The sequence below is a fragment of the Condylura cristata genome, unplaced genomic scaffold, assembly GCF_000260355.1.
Source record: "Condylura cristata isolate star-nosed mole 26May11 unplaced genomic scaffold, ConCri1.0 scaffold00002, whole genome shotgun sequence".
Lineage (NCBI taxonomy): Eukaryota > Metazoa > Chordata > Mammalia > Eulipotyphla > Talpidae > Condylura > Condylura cristata.
Genome location: NW_004567103.1, coordinates 25,724,428 through 25,750,574, shown reverse-complemented (window position 1 = coordinate 25,750,574; position 26,147 = coordinate 25,724,428). Strand labels below are relative to the sequence as shown.

General features: G+C 42.4%; 1 protein-coding gene across 1 annotated transcript in view; it reads left to right on the top strand.

Annotated features, from left to right (window-relative positions):
* LOC101628204 (aldehyde oxidase-like) overlaps positions 1 to 26,147 on the top strand; it is a 113,378-nt gene that overhangs the window by 32,309 nt on the left and 54,922 nt on the right. Inside the window, exons 19-29 of the mRNA XM_012725344.1 lie at positions 43 to 165; positions 2,973 to 3,069; positions 7,442 to 7,566; positions 7,642 to 7,775; positions 8,701 to 8,788; positions 14,380 to 14,571; positions 16,489 to 16,716; positions 21,160 to 21,255; positions 23,064 to 23,192; positions 23,823 to 23,897; positions 25,289 to 25,341. Of these exons, the coding sequence (XP_012580798.1) occupies positions 43 to 165; positions 2,973 to 3,069; positions 7,442 to 7,566; positions 7,642 to 7,775; positions 8,701 to 8,788; positions 14,380 to 14,571; positions 16,489 to 16,716; positions 21,160 to 21,255; positions 23,064 to 23,192; positions 23,823 to 23,897; positions 25,289 to 25,341 (1,340 nt within the window). The remainder of the gene's footprint in view (positions 1 to 42; positions 166 to 2,972; positions 3,070 to 7,441; positions 7,567 to 7,641; positions 7,776 to 8,700; positions 8,789 to 14,379; positions 14,572 to 16,488; positions 16,717 to 21,159; positions 21,256 to 23,063; positions 23,193 to 23,822; positions 23,898 to 25,288; positions 25,342 to 26,147) is intronic.

Below are 26,147 nucleotides of genomic sequence, written 5' to 3'. Positions count from 1 at the left end.
GTGCCCGGCTGCCTGGAGAACAAAGCACCTTCTGTGTTGTAGGTATCCTGTGTGGGCCAGCTTGTCTGTGCCGTGATTGCAGAATCCGAGGTCCAGGCAAAGCGAGCTGCAAAAAAAGTGAAGATTGTCTACCAAGATTTGGAGCCTCTGATCCTAACCATCGAGGTACTGCATTCACGGGTGTGCCACAAAGCAGATTTCAGGGGTGTGTCAGTCAAAACGTGTTTGGCTACAGGAGCAGGAGAGAGCATCTGATTCAACTAGCTTCCAAAACACGGGGAATGTACTAACCCAACCCCTCTCAGTGTCAATAGGAAACTTCATTTTCTGCTTCTCCTCTCTGCGGCTCACAGCACAGGCTTTCTGCCCTGCGATCACAGGAATGAGGAAAGAAGCATTGTCTCAGTGCTCTGAGCACAGAGTCTGAGACACTGACTTGGCAGGCCACTTAGGTGTCATATCACCTCTGAATTAATGACTGCTCACAGGATGGGGGGGGCCTATTGTTGGGGGGGCCAGTTTCCCTTAAAGTGCACAAACTGTATGGGGGAGTAGTAAGACCCTCAACAGAAACTTGAACACTGGAATGGAACAGGTGCGAGGAATGTTAGGTGAGTGACCAGCTGTGTCGAGAGTGGACTCTCCCTGCATCTCTGTGTGACCTCTGCCCAGACGCCGCCAGGCACCCATAAGAACCAGCAGGACAACCCCAGAAGCAAATATTGGAGGCACAGTTTTTTAGACCATTTTACTCACATCTGAAATGAATACGAGACATAGATCCCAAGATGCCTGCAGGTATTTTGACAACCTAAACAGATGAGACAAGCATTTCCTTTGCTGTTTTCTAAAATGGACTTCAACATTCATAAAGGTTATGAGACTTATCTTCATGAGAGGGTAATGTCGACTTTTGCTTGTTTCATTGGTTCTTATAACAATAAAAGCCCGAAGCTGGGAATGCAGCCTGCTAGATTAGATTAAGCCCATGGACCCTGCGTACTCTGACTCTGGGGTTCCAGTATCGTGGTACATTGCTCTGCAGGTGACTCTTACACTGCGGCAGAAAAAGAGGAAATGACTTTTCAAGACTATTGTGTCCCAGAGAACTTGGCCTTGGGTTGTGTTTCCTGTCCTGCAGCCTAAGAACAGAGAGCTTGTTTCTGGACCATGTCCTCAGTGTTTTAAACTAAAATCAGTTCAAGGAGACAGACATTAAAGTTTCATTGAAATCAAAGAATAATTAGCTCTTCTAAATTTTCCTGGCCGATTTCAACTTTTGATGCTCTATTACCCTCTCGGACCCTCTCTGATGCTCTATTATGTTTGTTGCCTGCTACACTTGCTTACTTTGTACTTTCCTTCCCCCACAGTCTGGCTTAAAGTTAAGATGACTTAATAAGAAATTATTTCCTTTGTCCAATACCAGTTGCTAAATGTTTTCCCTTTCCTCCCACTCTTCAGTCAAATACAATTTGAAGTTTGTGAATAGATGCCCCTTCTTCTCAGCTCACCCCACCCCCCCAAACAGTGGATCCCCACTTATCTGCCAAAGAACACCAACATCAGACACCAAACTTTGACATTGTGAGGACCAGCCTTGCCACAGTTAGGCCTCCAAAGTCAGTCAACTGGAACAGAGTGGATCTAGCCAGAGTTCACAGCAGGGTTATCTGCCCATTCCCCTACACTTTACAGTTCTCTGGGTCACTTTCCTGATAAAGAAACATTCGAGAAATTGTCCCAAGTTACTCAAACAGCAACTAGCAAGTGAAATTGAAAACAATCAAGCTTCTAAAAATAAGATTTCTAAAACTTTGGTTTTCAACCAAGAATATCTGAATCTTAGATTAATAAGGAATCCTAGGCATTTGGTTCCAGTAGGAAGAGTATTATCAACTAAAATACCAAAAAATACAAATATGTGCCTGTCATTGTCACTAGGGCTTAAATTTGTGTCTGTTTTTAGAGTTTCCAGTTAAATGGAGAAGCACTTATCAAAACTCTTGAGGCCAGGCTGATGGCAGGTGAAAAAACTTTGTTGCTGGCCAGAACTCACCATCAGCCGTCATGAACAGGACTGAGCTAACCCTACTCACTGTAGCCATGTCTCTCTAACCAGACTCCACACACTAACGCAGTGCTCACAGCAACCCAGTGAGGCAGAAACTGTTCCTGTCCTCATTCTGAGGAAGGATCTAAAAAACAGGGTACCCAAGGCCACATAGTCAGTCATACAAGTAGTTAACAAGCACTCTAGCAAAGAACTTGGGCTCCCCATGCTGGTAAAAAACAAAAACAAAAACAAAAAACCATCTTTTTAAAAAACTACCCATTGGGCCTTCCCTGGTGGCGCAGGAGGTTAAAGCATAGCACTGAGAAGCTAAAGCCTCTTCAACACAAGTTCAATCCCCTCCCTGGAGGTGACCACATGGCATGGCAGACCTCTCCTGACCCGCCCGCTGCTCCTCTCAGCAGTGTACTTCCTCAGTCTACCTGTTCTGCATCCTGCTCTGTCTCTGGTGAATCCTCTCACCACCCCTTCATCTCTGACCTGTACCCCAGTTCTATATGCAGAAATAAATAAATCTTTAAAAAAAAACCCTACTTATTATGTCTTCAATACCACAAATGTGCAAATACCACAAATGTTCGATCTTGTATTACAATTTCATGGGTTATTAGGGCTCTGCTCATTTTCTTTTCCATCTGTTTTCTCTGATGTTCAGGGTAGACAATTTCTGTTGTTCTGTGCTGTGCACTGATTATCTCCTCTATTCCTTCTATTCTGTTGTTAATTTCATCCCGTGAGCATCTTAAATTTTGGTCATCCTGAGAGCATGTGAGGTTCTAGATGGAGGGGGAATGGAGAAATGCTGCCTTCACTAGTAGATGCGCCCCTGCTCGCGGCCACTGCCACGGCCCATCCTCTCACCAGCCCGCCTCGCTTTTCTGTTCTGTTCTCCTTCTAGGATGCCATACAGCACAACTCCTTCTTTGAAGGGGAAAAGAAACTGGAATGTGGAAATGTTGATGAAGCATTTAAAGTGGCTGATCAAACTCTTGAAGGTAAAGCTATCAGAAAAAGGTGGTAAGACAGGAGCAACCCCAGAAGCCTTCTAAACTTGTCTAGTCTAGTGTTTGTTGTCTTACACAAACACACAGATAACAAAATGAGAATATTAACATCAGCATTACTCAGACTTTATTCAGATTTTTTTTTTCCATTTGCCTCAATAATGTCCTTGATGGCAGAAAGAGAAAAAAAAAGATTTACCAAAAGTCTTAAATCAGTGGTATGCACCCCCACTCTGCTGTGCTGTGGCCCATGGTGTGAAAGCTATGCTTAATACTTGCCACCCACGAGCTGATTTACCCAGATGTATTGCTGGGTAGGGGTGGACTGTCTCAGACCAGGCAATAATTATTTGGCACCAAATAGTTATGATGTCTCTAAAAGAGGCATTTATACAACTTTTTAAGTTACCATCTTGGCTCAATAGTTCAAGCTACTTTTTTTCCTTTCTCTGCAATTGTTTGAATTAAGAATTTTTGAGTACTTACTTCAGTGGCAGGTCATGGGAGGTAATAATCACAACATTTTATCTGCACCATAGGAAAACTGGTGTTCAAAAAAAAAAAAAAGAAAGAGAGAGAGAAACTACTTAAGAGATAAAATAGCCGGAGCATTATATCATGTCCTAGAACTGTGTTCTCAAAAGATATGAGATTGTGTGTTTTACCCACTGTAAAGATGTATGTCAGACCTACCTAGCCCTGGTATCTGAGCACTAAGGGACATTAAAGATCACTGTTTAAAAATGGCACCAGCTGAGACCAGAGGGGTTGTGATTGACAGAGAATCAAATCAAATTTTGCCAACTCTGACGTTCACATTCTCTCCTTTACATTTTGCTGCTTGTCGTTTATCTCTTTAAATTCCTCTAGCTGGAATGGGCTTTCTACTAAGAAGTGCAGATGACAATCTCTGTAGCAGGATTTGTAAGAGACCCAGTGAACCCTGAAACTGAGATTATTTTCCCCACAAGTTGTCCTGCTGCAAGTAGGGCTGATAGACTCCTTCATATCGTAATAGCTTTTCGGTCTGTAAGGGCATCTTATTAAAATGCAAATATGTCTGGAGGAATCACTCCTAAACCCATAGTGGGCTAAAACTTTATCCTGGGGATTAGTTGATTGAATTGGTTCCCAACCTAGAAAGTTGAGAACAGCACCCTAGGGTACAGAGTGGGCACCAGGGCTCACGGAGCCACAGGAATGGGTGATGGCATGTAACAGGGTACAAAACTTGCCCACCTTAAAGGTGAAGGCAGGTAGGAAACAGAGAGAGAAACAGCTCTATCTGATAGTTTTTAGCTCTGTGAGTTTTGTTTTTAAAAGTATTGTGGCTTTAAAAGGCACAAAATAATGTAAAACTAAACTATTATATTATTTTTTATAAAATTGAAGAAAAAGAAAAAAGTACTGTGGCTTTATTGATTTTTTTTCTTACATTGTTGTTCATTTTTATACATTTGCTTTCTCTCCTCAGGTGTTATCCCCATAAAACTCCCACCACCACCTCACCCATGAATAGTCAACATGGTCCCTTGTTTAGCTTCATATTTTTAAAGGAGATAGATATTTAACAAAATAAATTCTGAGTGGGTAGCTGAAATTGCCAATACTGCAAGCCATGAATTTGGCGTACTGACAAGTGGGCTTTTCAAAGTGCAGTCCTTGATAAATGCTAAGTTGATTAAATCATTGAGATCTCCCTTGTTGGTGTTCTAATTTTTATGTTATAGAAAAGCAGGATCTGATCATTTTTCTATACTTTTTCCTTACTCAGATTTCAAATAAAATAGGAGGTCCAGACTACAAAGGATTTTCTTGGGACTCTCCCACAAACAATTTGCAAAACTTATTGGGTACATTTTTTAATTTTTGAAAGGTTTGCCATCCACCTAATATATCTGATCATAATTGTTTTCTGACTCTTTTTCTGTTTTTATTTTTCCTCTGTCTGAGTTACTTGACCATTTTTTAAAAACTCTTTTGATCAAAAAAAAAAAAAACTCCTTTTGATATACCTGTAATGGTTTTGAGTGTTTCTGTTTATCTAAGTCCCCCCGCCCACCCCCAGTGGTGGGGCTAAATGTTAAATTTTATGTGTATATATGTATGTGTGTAAACAATTCACCTTGTAGCATATCAGTTTGATTTAAGTATAGAAATCTTACCTCCCTTGATTTTCCTTTTTTTTAAGATTTATTTTTTTAATAGAGAACTGGGGTACAAGCCAGAGGTGCAGGGGCGGTGAGAGGATTCACCAGAGTCAGAGTGGGGAGCAGAACAGGCAGATCCACTGAAGTATACTACTGAGGGGAGCAGCGGGGGTGACAGGAGAGGTCTGCTGTGCCATGTGGGTCACCCTCCTGGCCAGGGTCAATCTCATACTGAAGCTGCTGCTGTTAGCGTCATAGTGCTGCACTTTAACCCATTGGGCCACCAGAGAAGGCCTTTGATTTTCCTTTACCTGCCTCCATTTGCAAATGCCTTTAAACTTTCCTCCAAATACACTGAGCACCACAGGAAGCAATGTTTTAATTTTGTTTGCAATACAAGTTATAAAACTTAAGAGGCAAAGGAAAGTTGTCATTAGGTAATTGAATTCTTTCCTTGTCTCCTCCCTGAGAGAGTAGCCTTAAAAAAAAAGAAAGTTGTTTTTCTGTTTCCAAACTTTCTTAGCCATTATTTTAGAATAGATTTAAGACACATCCTCTGTTTTCCTTCCTCTGTGACTGTCTTGAGTATTTTTTTTTTTGTTTGCTGTTTTTAATTTTTTTTTTTGGAATCTTGAAGGATATTTTCACTGAGTATGTGATTGTTACTTGTTAGATCTTTTAGTTCTTGGAAAAGATGTTTATGTTCCTCTGGCCTCCATGGTTTTTGAAGAGAAATCTACCCTTTGAGTATTTTTCTCCTATAGGGGAACAGTATTTTTCTCTTTCTGCTTTCAAGATGTTTTGTTTTTAGGTTTCAGAAATTTGGGCTGTGATGTGCCTTGACATGGATTTGTTGGATTTATTTTCCTATTTGGAATGTATTTAGCTTCTTGAACTCTGTAGGCTTATGTACTTTGCCAAATTTTGTCTTCAAATACTTGAATTCCACAAATGTTCAATCTTTTATTACAATTTCATGGGTTATTAGGGCTATGCTCATTTTATTTTCCATCTGTTTTTCTCTCCAATGTTTAGGTTAGGCAATTTCTGTTGTTCTAGATTCTTGTTCACTCATTATTCTCTCTTGTCTTTCTATTCCATTGTTAATTTCATCCATTGAACATCTTAAATTTGGTTGCTGTATTTCTTAGCTATAAAATTTCCATTTGTTTGTTTGCTGAGATTTTGTATGTTTTTTTTCACTTGTTTCAAGTGTTTCTGTAATTGCTCAGTGATGCATCTCTATGAGGGCTACTGTAAAATCTTGTCAAATAATTCCATTACATCTGTGTCATCTCAGTGGTGGCATTCTCTTTATTGTTTTTACTCACTAAAATTGAGTTATTGTTACGATGAGTGATTTCTTTTACTTTGCCCTAGTCATTGGGGGTATTATAAGACTTATTACTTAAATGTTCTATTTACCAGAACTTCCATGATCCTGTATGGTAGGGAAAAGGTGAGCCATGTTATTGGCAGGTGGAGAGTAGAAGTCCTATTCCCCAGGGGCTTTTCAATGATGCCACAGAAGCTTAGGACATCTCATTATTCCCTGATAGGGTCAAAAGACTTAACTTTTGCTAACAGGAATGGGGCCGCTGATTTTTCTATAGAATAGGGTAGTTTTCTATTGTATATTAGTTTTCTCTCTTACTAGGTTTTCCCTTTCCTGTTTGTCTGGCTAGAGAAAGCAGATTTTTCTGGGCCTTTTTACTGTCTTCCCCTGTTGGTATTTTTGAATCACTGGCTTCTCTGGCACCAAGCTTAAAATATATGGTACAAACAACACCACCAAGACCCACCAGTGTCCTTGGACACCAGTGTCCTTAGCTGGTCTGCCTTCTTCTCACTACCTTTAATCTTTTTATGTTCTTTTATATAAAACATCCAAGGTCATTAGCTACACTTAGCAGAAGGATTAGGGAGAAGTGCATATATTCCATCTTGTCTAAGAATTGGAAGTCTCTTTGCGATAGTATTTTGGCTCTAGGAAGTCACATGTATCTCCTGTACTGCCAGTCATGATGGGTTCCCTTATGGAATTCTTCTTCAGATCTATAGATGTAATGAGAATTAAATGTGCTGTCTGTAGTCCTTAACCATACAGCCTACTGTCCCAACAGGAGCAACATCAGTGGAATTTCTATAAGGAGGTAATTGAAGGTCACTACCTGTTCTATCTGACTGCCTCTTTGACCCTGGTGTATTTTCAGGTGAAATACATATGGGAGGTCAAGAACACTTTTACATGGAAACCCAAAGTATGCTTGTGGTCCCCAAAGGAGAGGATCAAGAAATAGATATCTATGTGTCCACACAGTATCCCAAATTCATACAGGTAATATGGTACCAGTGTGTGTATGCATGTGTGTTGGGGATGGCGGTGGTTTCTGAGAATTTCTGTCACTCACAGGACATGGTTGCTTCAACCTTGAAGATCCCAGCCAACAAAGTCATGTGCCATGTAAAGCGTGTTGGTGGGGCATTTGGGGGGAAGGTGGTCAAGACCAGCATTTTAGCAGCCATCTCAGCATTTGCTGCCAACAAGTAAGTGGAGAAAATCTGCTAAATAGGCTAAGGATTAAATGAGGGCATACTGAAAGTTCTCAATGTTGAGGTTGAGGTTGAGGAAGAATCTGGGTCAAGAGTATTTAAAATAGTATATGATGCACACACATGAAATAAGCTGCCAGCTTATTAGAACTTTTGAACATTTTTAATCCTATACTGTCAAATTATATACTACAGGAAACAAAACAAGAATCAACTACTGAAAAAATAAAAAAGCCACAGAAAAATACTGGAAAGTAGACAGAAACAGGTCCTCAATGGGTAGGGGTTACTTTTCCTTAATACTTGTATGTATATATACATCCGACCTTTCAAAAGAATTCAGTCATATATTCCTTTGACTTAAATGGAGATTTTGCTTTTTTTATGCTTACCTTTTTTATATTAATTTTTCTTTTGAGAACCTCAGAGCATTCCTATAGAAAATTATCTTTGGAGCAGGCACACCTAGAAGGTTTACTTTCATATTTGGGTAATATGGGTCAGTTCCTCTAACATGCAGCAAAGAGACCTTGATCTCAAATGTGTCCTATCAAGGAGCAGTTGGTAATCAGACCCGCCTGATTCCTGCTGCATTCTCTCCAAACTATGGTCTACCGTGGAGGTTGTTAGCTCAGTGGGAAATACCTCCAAAGCAGTACTCCACACAGCTAAAGAAAACAACTGAACAACTAAAACCCAACTCAAGTCTCTAACACCTCCAACAAGGCTTCCTCCCATAAGTAAGCGATGCCAGGCATTTCCCTGACTCAAAAGGTCAGGAAACCGCTGGGTATCCTTAGTTGAGCCCACAGGATGCAGGCGTAGTTCTATTGTTCATGTAATTTGTAGGGACCCCACTAGTCCCTGATAATACCTACTTGGCAAGAGTTCACCTCTCTTGCCTTCTTTTCTATTTTAGACATGGTCGTGCAGTCCGCTGTGTCCTAGAACGAGGAGAGGACATGCTAATAACTGGAGGTCGCCACCCTTTCCTTGGAAAGTACAAAGTGAGTAGAAGAGAAGGGTGGGTTTATATTATATCTATATAAGATTTCATGAATGCAGAGGGAAGCTTGTGGCCACTCTCTAGTAGGGAATAACAATTAGAAGAGCAACAAATTGTGCTTCCCTATAACTTTCTATTCCCAGTCGTGACTGTTTGGTTGCTGATTGGTTCAGTGAAATTTTTCTGCTTTGCTCAAAGATGTCAGTTTGTGAACACATACTAACTGGTATTGGCTGCTACAGTGAACAACTGGAAAACGTGAGAGTAGACCTGATAGCCGTACTGTTCCACCTATAAAAGAGGTAAAGATAGAACAAGTCCATGAAAATAGTGTTATGTGAATTTGTAATTGCCTGCCAAGAGTTTCCCATTTTTTCAGTTTTCAAGGGTATTTTTGGAAAACTATGTTCTAGAAATTGCTTTATAAATTTCCATAACAGAAAATATTTTTCTTTTGCTTTATAAGGAATAAGAGTACATGTCAGAGTAGGCTAAGTGTTCTGAGAAACAACTAAAATGCTCAAGGATATAAACCTTTATTGTTTCTTGCTCAAGTAACAGCCCTATGTTGTCAGGAAGGTTGGGAAGGGAAGAGGCGAGGCCTCTCTGCTCCTCACATTCATTCAGGAGCTCAGACTTTTCCCATCTGGTAGCCTCAGATGACCTCTTTAACTGCTTTGTCCAAGATAGAAGGCAGTGGGCACATATAGCTCCTTAGCACTTCTAAATTAAATAAAATTTACAATTCCAACTTCAATTATATTTCAAGTGCTTAGTAATCATATGGCTAGAGGCTTCCGTGTTGGATATGGAGATGGAGAAGATAACCATCATCATAGAAAGTTCTACTAGCTAGTCCTGCCCCGGACAGTACTCCACTAAATTCTTCAGAAAGCAGAAGATAAAGGAGCAAAGATAACAGAAAATGTCACATGGGAGGTGTCTCAAACAACAGGCCTGTGGGTAGTAGACTTTGCTTTTAGCCACATGTCATTGGCTGGAATTTTTCCATCCAACTGCAAGGGAACCTGGGAAGTACAGCCTTCATGCCCAAGATTAGAGACAACAGAATTTATTGAACACAGCATTGTCTACCACCCATAACTAGGTACCTACATACATATTTTTAGAAGATAATGAACACACCTATTTCAACTCATTTACTCTAAGTTATATTTTGAATTTGTTTGGGTTCAATGAAGATTTATTGGAATTAACTTTGAATTGCAGGAGATTACATATGGGCAGTTGAGAGGGAAGTAAAACTTTCACATATGAAATTATTAGGAAAAAATAATAATTTCAGGTTAAAAGATGAGGTACATCTAGGGAGACTATGGGGGATAGAGGAATATGACTTGGAATGTATGGGAAGACTTTTTAGAGAAAGTGAAACATAAATGACTTCAAGGACAGATAGATGGAAAGAAAGCATCCCAGGTGGTGGGGATAATAAGAGCAGAGATGCAAAGGTGGAATGAACATGGCATGTTTGATGGGGCTGACTAAGGGGAGTGGAAGAATTAGAATACTGAAAACTTATTGGAGGAAGTGAAAAATAAGCTGGGTTGGGTTTGGGGGTATCAGGCTAAGTGCCTAGAATCCAAGGGTGGAGTCTTTACCTTGATGCATGATAGAAAATGAGACTGAGGAGATCCCCACCGACCAGTTGCGTGTCATAACCAAACATGGGTGCTCTGGGTAGCATAATGGCCTGCTCAGGATGACCTGTGAAGGAGAGAGAATGGATGCAGGTTGCCAGTGCCTTCAGGCATGAATCAACTGGGATCTGAGCTTTGATAATAAGACGTACAGGGAGCGGTGCATTTAAGAGCCATTATACTGTAGTGATGTTATATCACCAAAATAGGATTTGGTGGAAAACTTGGCAAAAGACAACAAATAATAAAACCACAGAAACAGAAAAGTCGGAAGGAGGAACCAGACTAGAAGAGCAATGATGCACAAGTGTTAATATTGGGGAAGAGGTGTCACAGGGCACTTAGGTAGAAATGTCCTCCTCCAATATGGGAAGATTGAAAGGACTTGGTTATGGATTTAAAAACCATCATTGCAGTAGTAATTAAAACCATAAAAATATAATGTTTTCTGTTGGAAAGTGGTGTGAGAACAGGAAATGATACCAATAATATTATAATAGAAGCCTGAGTTCGAACCTCCGCCAGGGAGCTGACCAACATAGCACAGCAGACCTCCCCTATCTCCTCCACTGCACCCCTCAGCAGTGTATTTCAGTAGATCTGCCTGTTCTGCCCCCCACTCTTTCTCTGGTGCATTCTCTCACCCCCTGTATCTCTGGCCTATACCCCAGCTCTTCTACACAAAAATTAATAAAACATTTTTTTAAATAATAAGATTAATTTATATTTAGAATGTTTGCTATGTTTTAGTCATTCACCTATACTTCTCCATGCATGACTTATCTACTGCCATTTCACAGAGAGGTTGTGCCTAAGGTCATGGAGCCAGTTAAGTGGCAGAGCCAGGACACAAACTCAAACTGCTAGTTAATAAGCCATGCCCTTGACTATTGCTATGGTTTAAATTTGGTCCTGTTCAACAAGAAAATCACTAAAGTGAGCTTTAATAAGATCAGAGATCCAGAAGCAACATGCACATGGAAAACTGGGGTCTCAGATACATCTTGAAAGCAAGGAAGGTTTTTATTTCAAAAACTTCCAGCAGCACTAAGTAGTGTGAAGAGCTTTGAGTAGATTGGCCATGTGAGAAAGATGTGCAGAGTCAATTAAGAGCAGGCCACCACCGTTGGAGACTGGCAGACTGGTGGCCTCGGGGAGACAGTCTTGACAAAAATGGGAGGATGGGAGCCAGAATTCAAGGGATTATGGCAAGAATGAGAGGTCCAGAAACATATTTATTTTTGCTTTAAAGGAAGGAAAGGGTTTGATCAGTAGTGATGTGTTGAACAGGGTGGGTTTTATTTCTTTGCTTTGCTTTTATACCTTTTGTTGCTCTTCTTTTTGTTCCTCTTTAAATTATTATTATTTGTAGTTGTGGCAAAATGCACATCTCAATCACTTTTTTTCAGGGAACAAATTCAATGGCGTTAAGGGCATTCACAGTGCTGTGTGACCATATCCACCCTCTTTCTCTGAATCATCTTCACCTTGTAAAACTGAAAGTCGAAGCCTGTTCAGCATAACTGCTCATCTTCCTTTCCCCAACATCCGTCCACCTCCACCATTTTACTTTCTGTCTCTATGAATTTGACCTCTTCAGTATCTTAGATAAAAAGAATCATACAGGATTTGTTGTATTGGGGACCATTTCACTTAGTGGTCCCCAGAGCTCACCCATGTTTGATATATGTCAGAATTTCCTTCCTTTTTAAGGCTAACATTGTGTGTGTGTGTGTGTGTGTGTGTGTGTGTGTGTGATACTGACTTATTGTGCTTAACATAAGGTTCATCCATGTTGTAGAGAACACTAGGACTGCTAGAATTTCCTTCTTTTTTAAGGCTGAAAAATATCCCATTGCATGCATATTCTATATCTTATTTATCCACTCATCCATTTATGGTCACTGGGTTACCACTACACCTTGGCTCTGGTGCACATGCTGCAGTGAGCACAGCTGTGCAAATATTTCTTCAAGACTCTTTTCAACTCTTCTAGGTAAATACCCAGAGGTGGGACCACTACAGCATGTGGTAGTTCTATTTTTCATTTGTTGAGGAACTGCCATACTGCTTTAGAGCAGTGGCCTCACTTTGCATTCCCACAGCTGTGCCAGGTCGTGTCTCCACACCCCACCAGCACTTAGGATTTGCTGCTTCTCTTGTTGTTTTTAATACTGTCCTAGTGAGCGTGCAGGTGCTAGCCTGTGGTTTCCATTTGCGATTCTCTCATCTTTAATGATAAACATCTTTTCTTGTGCTTGTTGTATAGTTTTACATCTTTGGAGAATGCGTCTACTCATGTCTCTTGCCCACTTTCATCAGGTTGCTTTATTGTTATTGAGTTGTAGGAGTTCTCCATAATTCCTGGATATTAACTCCTTCTCAGATATATGATTTGCCAACATTTTCTCCCATTTGGTGGGGGGTGCCTTTTTAATCGGATGATTAAATCTGATTTAATCAGATGATGATTGTGTCCTTTAACTCATGGAAGTTTTTTTTTTTTTAAATAATACAAGAGTTTATTTTTACATCATTTTGTACCTTTTCCCATCTCAGTTGTAATCCCCGTGGGCTTCCCATCACCAATTCACTCATGTGCCATTACCATAGTCCCATGCACTTGCCCCCGCCCCCCATTTTTGATCCCATTCCCCACCCCACCCCATAAATGTCTCTGGTATATAGCTGCTCATCATTATTATTTCCCCCCCACCCTGGTCCTTTATACTCCTGCTATGAGTGAAACCATCCGGTATTTTTCTTTTTCTTTCTGGCTTATTTCACTAAGCATGATCCCTTCCAGCTCCATCCATGTTGCTGCAAAAGGCATGTAACTCATGGAAGTTTCTAACATAGTCCAATCAACCTAATAGTTTCTTTTCTCACCAGCTCGCATGGTGTTATGTCCAAGAAGTCATAACGCCAAATCCAATGTCATGACACTTTTCACCTAATAGTCTAGAGAGTTGGGAAGAGACAAAGTACGCCTTAGCGAGACTTGACCGCAGCACCGGCGTCATGCGTCAGTTCTCTTTCCCCAGGTCGGGTTCATGAACGACGGCAGAATCCTGGCCCTGGACATGGAGCACTATAACAACGGTGGCTCCGTCGCAGAGCTCTCATTGTTTGTAAGTGTCTGAAGGAGCGCAGTCACAGTTGGGAAAGCATTACGCGTCGTGACTTCATTCAGAAAATGTTCAATGGTTACATAATGCTTAGTTATAAAAGCAAAAAGACCCTCACTGAAGCACTAGCCACATGCTCCTTACCAACTGGACACCCCCGAGGAAGCCCAGAGGGATGAGCTGAGTGTGATGTGTGTGAGCCCGACCTTTCCTGTGCTTAGAGCTTTCTTCTCAACTGCAAGCGTCAGCCCTCCATTCAGCCCCATGGTTCTCTGGACTGGGGAGTTGTTGTCACAGCTGTCAGTTAACAACATCTTCCACAGCTGTCCAGAAGCCCCAGGAGTCATCACTGACTGCCGGCCATCTTCTCCAGAAATGTCTCCAAACATTGCCACATGACCCAGTGGAGAGGATGTGCAAAATTACCCTTGGCTAAAAGCCACATCATTAGACTAGTCACTGGAGCATTTTTTTTTTCTTCTGTTTTTAAGGTTATTGTACTCATTACCTCCTGTAAACTCAGCGCTTAGAGCCTTTGAAAGCCTCAAAGGTTTTTGAAAGTCTGGGAAACTTAGGGGGAAAAAATGCATGGACTCTAAAAAATGAAACTTAAAAACAATGATTTCCAAAGGAAAATTATTCGAGCCCTTAAAAGTTGTGCTGTTTCAAATTATTTGGGACATGGGCCCATTTTAGTGTGTTGGGTGTGCTGTTTCCTGCCCAGCTTCGATCTGAGGTGTCCAGATAGTGTAGTAGAGACAGCAGGATAAAGGTCTCACCATGTCAACTCTGGCCACCCCCAGGTGATAGAGCACGGACTTCTGAAACTGGACAATGCTTACAAGTTCCCAAACCTTCGCTGCCGAGGGCGGGCCTGCAGAACCAACCTTCCATCCAACACCGCCCTGCGTGGCTTCGGCTTTCCCCAGACCGGCTTCATCACGGAATCCTGTATCATGGAAGTTGCAGCTAAATGTGGCTTGTCCCCAGAAGAGGTAACACTAAATTAGTCAGGTATGGGGGTGCTGAGGTGGGAGTCATCAGCTAGCTGGGTCATATAGAACTGGGACTCCAGATGTCAGCGATCCTCGCCTCACCCAGGCTTCTTCTCCAAAATCCTGGCAACAGGGGCACCCTAGGGTATGGAGCTGTCATGAGGGAGCACTGAAGTCTAACTGACCTAGAGAGACATCTCCATTGGTCGGACATTTAACTGCTGCCAACAAGTTCTGTCAGGCCCTCCTTTACCTTGCTTCCTTAATGTCGCAGGACGTTATCATAAGATTTCAGTTATTTCAGGCCCTCCCTGGTGGCACAACAGGTTAGAGTGCAGCACTGTGATACTGCACCGCAGCCACCTCAGCTCAAGTTCAATCCCTGACTGGGGAGCTGACCCACATGGCGCAGCAGACCTCTCCTGTCTCACCTGCTGCTCCCTCAACAGTGTACTTCATAGATCTACCTGTTCTGCTCCCCACTCTGTCTCTGGGGAATCCTCTCACCACCTCTGGCCAGTTCCGTGTGCATAAATGAATAAACCTTTTTTAAAAATTTCAGTCATTTAAGCTACTAGTGACCCCCTTTCAATTCGTTAAGTCCTAAGCCCTAATTTCATCTGTTAGCAAGCTCTGTTCCCTTCCTTATGTCTCTTTTACTGACAGTCCTGGAGTGGAGTTAGGGTAGAGAGATGGGGTGTGCTCGCTCTCCCTCAACCACCCCTCTGCCTTCTGTGGTGTTAGGTGGGAAAGAAAAGGAGAACCACAGCACCTGGGCAGCTTCTCCCCCTCTGGCTTCTCCTAGTGATCTCTCTGCCCCATCTTTGTTAGGTGTAGCCATTTCCCAAGTATGTTGTCTGCAGGCTCCAGCAGTGTCAGAAAATAACAGTCCCCTGTAAGTGTGGGTTCAGTCTCCACCCGGCCCTCAGCTGTCACGTCACACAGCGTTCCGTGATGCCCATGTCTGTATATCCAATCAGCAACAGCCCTTGCAAAGACCCAGCCCCTAGTTCACACACTCGGCATCAGACTCTGTGGCCATAGACAGAAATCATCTTCCTCATGTCTCTTCAACTTGGGGGTGATCTTTGCCCCTCCCTTTCTGGCCATCTTGCCACAGTCTGTCTCTCCCAGGTTTTCTGACCACATTTGGTAACAACAGGAAAGAAAACCTTCCCTGGGGAACCTGGAGAAGAGAACAGCTGCCTTACTTACTCCACTGCCTTCCCCAACATGACACAGCCCCTGTGTCATTTCTAGTCTTCCTGTGACAATGATCTGGAATTACTTTGGAGGGATGGGGAGAACATATGTCTGTAGAATGGCCCCTGTGAACCTGGCCTGTCTGGCCACAGCTGTTGAGACTTCTTTCACTATGAATGTGAGGTAACTGGCACTTGTTCTCAGTCAGGCTCATTAACTCCAACTTCGGAATCCTACTCGTGGCTCAGACATCCTTGGATAAAAACTTTGAATTTGTTCTACCTCCTAGCTGTGGGTTACACTTAAGTGAAATTTCATAGTTTCCTGTTTGAAAGTGAGTGGTTTTATCTTGCCACAGAATCTGAATAATCCAAATCATGTGGCCTGGAAAGTAAATTCAGGATTACCTTTCAACAGATAATCGAATATCCAAGCAGAATGAAGTCTACAGTGTACGGGGGCTCTGTTGACTTATATGTAAAATATGAGGAAAGGTTTCCTTCCTTTGAATATTCACAGAGCAATGGAGAAAGCACAGTACTCAGGAGTACTCAGGCATTTAATCTAGACTCAGAATAGAATGAGCGGACATTATGCCCTGGGACGGGCTTCAAGAAGGAGTAAGACTCAGTGCCAGCCATATGGCATGAACAGAATTTGACTAAGCAGACAATGGATGGATGGGGCCCCTCTCTTTTAAATTTTTCTTTCTAGGTCCGAATGATAAACATGTACAAGGAGATTGATCAAACACCCTACAAACAAGAGATCAATGCCAAGAACCTGGTCCAGTGTTGGAAGGAGTGTATGACTATGGCTTCTTACTCCTTGAGGAAAGCAGCTGTGGAAAAGTTCAACTCGGAGAATTACTGGAAGAAGAAAGGGCTGGCCATGGTCCCCCTGAAGTTTCCTGTTGGTGTTGAATCCCTTGCCGCTGGTCAGGTCAGTCCTCCAAACAGATAAGCAAAGGAAATTTGCCATTCAGTGATTAGCCACATGGCTGTACTACCTGACGGTTAACCTTTGCCAGTCCTGTGCTCAGTCAAGCCAGCTTTTCTCAGAGGGATAAGAGCTCCTTTGTCCACATCCCCATGTTGGTAAAAAGCATTCTTGCCAGGGTATTAGGGGGCCCAGTGTCTTCTCCTGGCCTTGGAATCAAGCAGCTGAATGAACCCACTCTGGGCCCTGGATCACTCAAGTTTAAAGTTGGAGTATGGGGCCTATTTCTGATGGTAAAAACACCACCAAATCATTTGTTTATCTGTGAGACAGTCAAGTGGCTATCATGGAAGAAAAAGAGTAAAAACAAGGTCATTTAAAAAGAAGAGGAAAAGGGCTGTGAGCAGTGGATCTTAGCACAAAATTTTGGGTAAAGAAGTCATTCTGAGCCATCTGTCCTTGAGGTCAACAATCGCTGTTGTTCAGGGATCTCTGGAATCCCTTGGCCATGGGGCTGTGGTAGACATGGCAGGCTGGCTGTGCAATGGTTCCCCCATGTCCAGTCTCTATAGTTGCCCAAGTCTGTTCCATTTCCCTCCTTAGAATTTTTCCCAAAACTCCATGGAAAATAATGATAGTTGCTGATATAACCTATTCTGTTATGAGCTCTTTTACATTTTATCTCGCTCAACCCTCAGGACAACCTGTAGGATTTGTAGCTTTATCTTAATTATGGAGAAACTGAGACTTGGAGAATTTAAGTAACCTCCCCCAAGTCCCACAGCGGCGAGAAACAGGGCGGCTCTCAAGCTCAGGTCCGAGAGGCTCCAAAACCTGTGCTTTCTCATCACATCAAGCTGCCTCCCCAGAGCAGTCAGTAGGAACTGAGGTGGGATTCAGCTCAATTGGAAGGAAAGTAGAAGACAGAGAGCAGCGCGAATTAGTTTTCAAGGCAGCTTTCTGAAGGCACCATCCCACTTCCCCAGAAAATGACCAGCTTCTGTGTTTAAAACATCTGCTTAGGGCTGAGTCAGGAGCTTGAGATCAGTCAGGCTGCTGCTTGGAAGCTGCGTGTGAACAGGCTTTTTCTGAAACAAACCAAACAGAGGAGGAACTGGAAGCGTTGTTTGAGCCCTTCTGTGTAAGGCTGTAACTGGTGATGTGTAACTTCCTAGTTGATATAACCCCTACCTCATCTCTTTTGGATAGGTGTGACTTTATTTTATAAAAGGGAAAACTGAAGCACCCAGAGGTTTTCTTTCTCTTTTTAAGAAAAAAAGTACATTGAAGTAACATTGCTTAACATCTGCACCAAAATAAGTAAATAAGTCAACATCTGCACCTACTACATTAAGTTTGCCACTCAAAATGGAATTGCATCCTCATCATACAGTTGACCCCTTATCCTGGTTTCCCCTAGTCCTAACTCCCTTCCTTTTCTGGTAATCCCGAATTTTGTCTTAAAGCATAAAAGTTTATTTTTGTTTTATTTGGTTCATTTCTTTAACTCTTGTACCACATGCGGGTGAAATCCTATGTGTTTGTCTTTCTCCATCTGGCTTATTTTACTAAGCATAATACCCTCCCTGTTCTCAGTGGCAGGGTTTCATCATTTTTATAGCTGAGTAGTATTCCATTGTGTGTGATACCACAACTTCTTTATCCAGTCATCTGTCAGTAGGCATTTAGATGGCTTCCAACTCTTGCTTATTATAAATCATACTGTGATCAACATGAGAGGTAGCCATCTTTTGAATTAGTGTTTTTGTACTTTTCAGTTATACATCTAGAAGTGGGATATCTAGATTGTATGAATTTCTATTATTAACTTTTTGAGAAGTCTCCATAATACTTTTGATAGCAACTGCACCAATTTATACTCCCCCCAGAAGTATGTGACTGCCTTCTTGCCACACTCTCAGAAACACTAGTTCTTGTCTTCTGGGTAATAGCCATTCTCAAAGGTGCAAGGTGATATCTTATTGTGGTTCCATTTTCATTTACCCGATAATAAGCGAGGGTGAACATCTTGAGATATACTCTCGTGCCTGAGCACGATCCACTCATGAGTGGCAGAACAAGGATTGACTCCAGGACTGCCTGGCCATGTGGTTGTCTCACTCCCTCCTGCCTCCCTGAGCAGAAGCAGACCTTTCATCCCAAAGGGCCAAACATACCTCATCTATGTTACATTTAATTCCTAGACTGGGAACTCTCAAGGGCATGCCGTGTCTAATGCATGTCTGTGTTCCAGTGCCTTAGTATAAAATCTGGCACAGAGTGGAAATTCAGTTGTTTGAATGATGGAGACATTTTGGGGATCTGTGGGACTAAAGCTAACTTCTCACCAATACTAACGATCATTGCTTGAAGATTTAAATTTCACAGACTTAGTCCCCAATTTATATCCAAGAACCATCTGTTCCAATGCTCCAGTTGTGCCAATTTCATAGACAAAGCTTTGTGGAGTTAGCTTTTGTGCCACTAACAATGAAACATCGGGTGGTGCCACTTAACTGAACCAAATTTGACATTTGAAATGGCCCGAGGAGATTGCAGCAGCACATGGAACAAATCACTCAGCAGTGTCTGATAGAAACGCTGTCCGGGACGCAGGCAGCATGCTGCTCCCCGCAGGGCCCCGCCATGTAGGAAATGCACAGTCCACTCTAATCATAGCTCAATCACCTGTGCCCCGGATGAGATTACCCACAAGCAACTTCTGAATTGCTCACAGAGCCAAGGAGGCCAAACAGAATCTTCAAGATTAAGGGACAGATCAAATGGCTATGCTAGTGCAAATTCCTTTATCAAACTTTGATGGAGCACTTACTACATGTGACACACCATGTTGCATTCCAGGGATGCCTTAGGACGTGGTACTTCCTTCTAAGGAGCTCACATTCCAGCCATGTACAATGAAGTGCCATTCGAAGGGGCCATTGCAGCTGGCGTCACCTGGCGTGTGACATGCATCCTGAGAGCAGTCAGCTCTGGGCTCTCGATAGAGGATGCTGCTCCTTGTCTTTATTGTTTTGAAAATAAATAGCTGGGAGCACAAGACGTGTTTTCAGGAGTGGTGTGTCGATAAGCAGTTATACAGGTGCAGCCTGCTCAGAGCCCATGGCTGTCTTGGCTAAGCTGCCTTCCTCAAGGTTCTAAGATTCTCCATTGGACTGCGAGTGTGTGTCCTTATCCTCAGAGAAGGGTCCCCTCTGTCCCTACTTCCCCAATACATCCTGACATCCTGCAAATAGAGCCTGTTTTCACTGTCAAGTGTCTAATTGGGAAGGATAGAGGTTTCTGCTTGTCAGCCTGAAGTTATGTGAACTTTTGGAGTCCTAAAAAAAAGTGGTGATTCTCCAAGTGGCGTCAGCCCACAAGTAGCAATGCAGGTCCTTGGGTGGGCAGAGAGTCAAGCTAAGAATTCAGTCCTTTTCTTGTGTGTTTCTGGTGATTGGATGTAATTCCATCGACTTTCAGCCATGACCTGGGTTGTTTACAAGCAGTCTGAGAAAAGAAGGTGTACTAAAATTATAGTTTCATAAATGGAAATTAACTCTAATTAGTGGACCTTGCTGAAGACCCTGGCTTGACAGGCACTAGATAGTCACGCCACTGTCCATAGAAACCCCAGGCTGGCGCAGGCACATCTGTGTGGCTGCCACTTCCTAGTTAACAGCTGCAAAGGGTGTCTTCTGGAACCACAGGGGAACCATTAGACACATGCTCTTTGGGAACATATAATGTTAATTTGGTTTTTACACTGGAGACTTGAAGTGAAGATGTCATCCTTCTTTTCGGCAGTCTACTGGGACCGTTCCATACCCCCTACTTCAGCGTGGGGAGACTTGCAGGAAGGAACATTCTTGTTCATTGTAAAACATGGTTAGCTAAGAGTTTGGATGTTTCTGATTACAGCAGCCTTTTACTTCTGTAGCAGTTTGGCTCCTCTGGGTTCCTGTGGGGAGCTTAGGAAAAAATACTCCCAAATTCCTTTCGAACTAAAGCTCTAGGAGTCTATGCCAAGTAGTTTTAGAATGGGTTTAGCTCATTTTGCAGCAAAAAAATTAATGTCTTACTGCTCTGTCTTCCTTGGATTTTTATTTCTGCTTCTCACTATGAGAACATGTGTAGATGGAAGCAATTCTCCCTCTGCCCCAACCTGTATATATTCGTATTCAACTTTGCATTTTAAATCTGACACCGCCCCCCCTTCAAAAAAAAAACAGCCAACAAGACATCAAATCCAGTATATTGGCACTGCTCTACCTCTGCGTAGGGCTCTCAGGACAGTGGGAAACATGTCTGTGCATATTTTGACAGGAAATGGGAAAGGAGGGGATTACAGGAAAGGATTGATTACAGGAAAAATGTCTTCATGGACATGACCTGTGATAATATTACAAGGATCATGGAAACTACTCTTCATTTTTTTCTGCTTAGGCTTCAGCCCTGGTGCACATTTATCTAGATGGGTCTGTGCTGGTGACTCACGGTGGAATTGAAATGGGGCAGGGGGTCCACACGAAAATGATTCAGGTAAGAATGCAAATAACTCACCTAAGTTGGATATGTGCTTGAGGATCTGTGTATGAGAGAGAAACTGTGAATGCACATTTTCTGTTCCAACATAAAAAGGTCTTTTAGCTTTGACAGCTAGGCTGTTAAGCCATGAGCAGAAACTGTGTAAACAAGCCAGTTCTGTAACTGACCCTCCAAAAAGATTGTGCAGAAGAGCTTCAGGCTGTGTTACTGCTGAAGTCCATGTGGTTATTTGCTGCATTTCTTTAGAAATATAACAAGTGAGTAGTTTTTAACTTAACCTTTGCTGAGTAATAAAAAGATGTGTAAGTTCTGATTGGAAACATTATTTCTTGCCCTTTTTATGATGAGGTCTCTTAACAATTGACAATGTAAATCCCATTTCCTATAGGTGACCCAATTTTACCAGATTTCATGTGGCTCATTTACTTTGGATTAATTTTTATCTACTGTTTTTACTTTTTCTAGTAATAATAGCAATATTTTAGATCATAAAACATTAAAAGAGAGCGGGAAACCTACACAATCTACCCCTTAACAATAATCATTGAGGCAGGCTTTTCCCCCTGGTTTATTTTTCTTTCTCAAAAAACACTAACTGCTCCTTGTATAATCTTAAATCTTGGGGTTTTTAACCTATTCTGATATAAAATGACCACTCCCTCCCGTCATTAAGACTTCTTCGTGGTATGATTTTTCATGGCTCTGGTGTGTGTGTGTCCACATAATTGAACCATCTCCAGTCATTGAAAACTTTAATAAGTACTTCTTTACATAAACTTGAGATCAAATCAGTGATTATTTTCTTAAAATGGGTTCTCAGAAATGGAATTTCTGGATCACAGGACATACCGTAAGTCCGGGATACATGTCACCAAATTGTTTTCCAGGGGATGTCCACGTCGTTACACTGCTCACCAGCATTGCGTGCTAGGGGTTATTCCATAATTTTTAGTGCTTTGCCTGGGGAATGCCAGTACCCCAATATTGCCTTGTCACTTTCCTAATTGTAGTAATTGGCATAGATCTTTTCTTCTGTGTTATCAGGTCAGACCTTTCCCCATTTGGGGTGAGATGTCAGTGGTTCCCTAACTAGGCCCCTGGAGACCTCTAGTTCTAAGCCTGTGCACTTTGTGTGGATGGCCTTCTGGAAGCCAGACACATGAGCGGGCCTGCATGCCCACACCCTGTAGCTGCTGCTGGCTGTCCATATCAAGCCATCTAGCTAGGGGAAGAGGAGACTGTGGCTTAGCTGAAGTCAGTCACACAACTGTGTCCACCAGCACAATCTCCCTTTTGTTTTTAAGACAAAGCCACCAACTACGTCTTCACATTGGCCAGTGACCCTGTGTTGGTGCAGCTGCTTTTCTAAGATGGTTGTTCTTTCTTTGAGGAAGTGCTCTTTTCCTGGAGCATCTCCAAAATGTAGATAAGGCATCTCATGTGCCCTGATCCGATAAAGTCAAAGTGTGGTCACAGTGGAGGGCTCAAAGGTGTTGACTTCACAATGATAAAGACAGGAAGCATTTCTGCCTGCCTTTGCATGGGACTGAGCCTCCTCTGCCTGATGCTGTTGCACAAAGTCAAAGAAAACAGAAGTGGACAGAGCTTGAGGTTACCATAGTTACAGGGTTTAGGAAAGAGGGCATTTTTGTAACTGGAGAAAGTCTTGGGTCTGTCCACTTGTTTGTCTATGGATGAGGGCTTCAAGCATGCCCTGCCATGTGGGTGTATGCATATGTAACATGTGCAGAGGTCTATGACTAACCAAAATATGTGAAAAGAAACTTTCTTCGAAAATCCAGGTGGTCAGTCGTGAACTAAGGATGCCACTGTCCAATGTCCACCTGCGTGGAACAAGCACCGAAACCATCCCCAATGCGAATCCTTCTGGAGGTTCCGTGGTGGCGGATCTCAATGGCTTGGCGGTGCAGGTAAACATCATGGCAGTACATCCATCACTCGTGAACCTCATCAGTGCCCAGTCCATGGTGGGGTGGGGGGCTCAGACATTGTTGAGAATTTAATCTACTTCTCATCTCCTTCCCACATCTTCTCATTGTAGCTGGGCCTTCTCTGAGTCCCACATGCAGACACAGTGCCCCAAGGAGAGGCAGGAGGCCCCTCCTCGACCCCCTTGACCCCTGACACCTCACTGGTCAGCAAGACATTTCAGTGCTACTTGAAAAGTGTGTCCATGTCTTTGTGCTTCCAAGCCAGTTCATTCAACTGCCTCTACCCAGTTTCATTGCCTTCCCTCAGTTAGCACTCGGCCAGGGCAAGCTTTCCCACAAAGTAAATCTGACCACCCTGTGTTTAAAACAGCACCCAGAGCTCCTGCAACTGCTGTTCTCTCCTGAGCTCTTAGCATGGTCTGCAAAACCCCCATCCAGATGCTCCATCTTTAAGATCAGCTTCACCCACCCCTAGGAAACCTTAGGAGTTTGGTCTTTTTTTTTTTCTGCATGTTCTCATGGGCCTCTTAAATAAACCTATGTAATGCTAGCTATCATGTCATTTGCATGAAATTACAACTCTTATTTTAATTTAAAAATAATCCCTAGGACGCTTGTCAAACTCTTCTAAAACGCCTTGAACCCATCATCAGCAAGAATCCTCAAGGCACTTGGAAGGAATGGGTGAGGATCACTGTTTCTCTATGTTTTGTGTTGGGATAAAAAAAAAAAAAAGGAGGGAATTAAATATCCATGTAATGGGCACCTTAGCAGTCACTATGGTTACATAGTGATTAAATAGGCTCTTGGCGGTGGAAACCCTATAAACAAGCAGTGGGGGTCCAGGGATCTGCGCCTGCATTTGGGAAAATTTTCTGCTAGAGAGAAAGGTGGTTCTTCTGCCCAGAACTCTTTGTTTTGAACAATAATTAATTCATGTTTCTTCTTGTGGTCTAAGTACTTTCTAGATATTTGCTGCAAATATATTTGTTATCCTTCTTTGGGTGCCTCTGTCCCTGCAGTGGGAAGTCAACACTAGATCTCTATAAAAGGAAAAATCATATAAGTGCTCATTTGAAAATAGGAAACCAAGCCCCTGGACATTTACTCAATCCCTGTGAGGTACTAAGTGGAGATATCCAGTGACTTCCTTTGATCTACTCACAATCTCGTTAGCAGACACCCACTCTAAAGTGAACTAGCAAACTTTTGAAGCAATAGGTTATAGAGTCCCAGATGGCGTGGAAGAGATATCAACAAAGGCTGTGACTACGTGTCCTGCTGACTGTTCCAAGATGCCACAGTCAAAGTGTTGGTCTGGGGGAAATAACATTTAGAAGTCCTTCTTAGAAATTGTTCCTGCTACTCCTCAGCGTTAGGATTCGTTCTGCAATTCTTATTTGGGGGCCCTCTCAATCCTCTCTGGGCACATTTATCCCTGCCCTACACTCTGCGCTGCCTGAGCTCAGAGGGATGAGAGAATCTGATTGGAAAGAGGTGAGTGCCGGTGAGAGAAATCAGTCTTTCTTGGGCAGATTGCCCCTCCTTGATTCTCTAATGATTGCACTTCTCATCTTTTCTTTCTCAGACCTGGGGACTTGGACCTCACCTCCATTCTGCAGTATATTAGCCAACTGTATGCATTATAAGCTCAGGAGGCCCTTTAATACCAGTGTACCATTAGCAAAGTTATCGCCTTCTTCTAAGACCATTATGAATGCGTGATACTCAAATTAAACCTCCAGCCACCCATCGTTTCCTGAAATGTGGCATGTTAATGGGTTGTCTTTCCAGATGATGGAGTCAAGTGCTACCACTGTTGTCCAGTCTATAAGTTCAACATAGCCTGGAAGTCATTAATGTGGTCACATGCATTGAATAAATGCTGTTCCCTTAGCAGTGCACTATAATTGCTTTGTGGAACTGAAGAATGCTGAAAGAACTAAATTAATCTGGTCCTTCCAAGTTATTACTCCTGATAGATTTATTTAACACACAGTAAATTAAAATTTAAGTCTCGAATGATTCTTTCTTTAAACATCCTTATTGCACCCTGTCATTCTCTTCTTTCACAGGCAGAGGCTGCTTTTAATGAAAGCATTAGTCTAACAGCCACTGGATACTTCAGGTAAATAGTCCTTTCAATCACACACTATGGAAAATAGTAGTGGTATCTAGAGGAAGACTTTTACTTGTGTTTGCAATTTTGGAAAAAAAGCGATGCTGTCCCTCCTAGTATTAACCCACTGTTAGTAAGAACATTTGACTGCTAGTTAATCCAAACCAAAAAAAAAAAAAATTATTTTTGTTGGGAAAAGTAGACAAACACACTCACACACAAAATACAGCTGAATTGATGATTCAAGTCACAATGAGTCACAGTCAGAGGGTTTTCTGGGGGGAGGGGTTAAACCCCATTGTCATGGTCAATTCTTTGCTGAAAACTCAGAGTATCCCATAAGTTAAGAAACAAAGGTGTGGTGATGCAACTTAAAACCATAGTAGGAGAAAACCATTTCACACTTAGGTTGGCAAGAAATAAGAAATTCGACAATAGCCATGTCGTGTCAAATATGGGACAAGTGGAATGTGCATACTTTGGAAAACAATCCTGTTACTTTCATGGAGTGTGGGCACCACCAGAGAGCAGGATGGTAGAGACAGACGTCCTGATTTTGTCATTTTTTCAGTTGCTACGGGAGTCCCAGAGCATGAGCTGGCTTTCTGAAATAGGCAGTAGAAATACTGTTCATGGCCAGCTCCACTTAATGGTTAGAGGGAACATAAGAAAGAAGGGTAGAAAGTTCTGGCAAGCTACTGGCCCATGCTTCTGTTTTACTGACACTTAACACCTCTGTCAGAATAACTCAGAGAACAAGAGCCCTGGGCTCTTCACACAGAAAACCAAACCCTGCAGCCAGAAAGACAGATGAA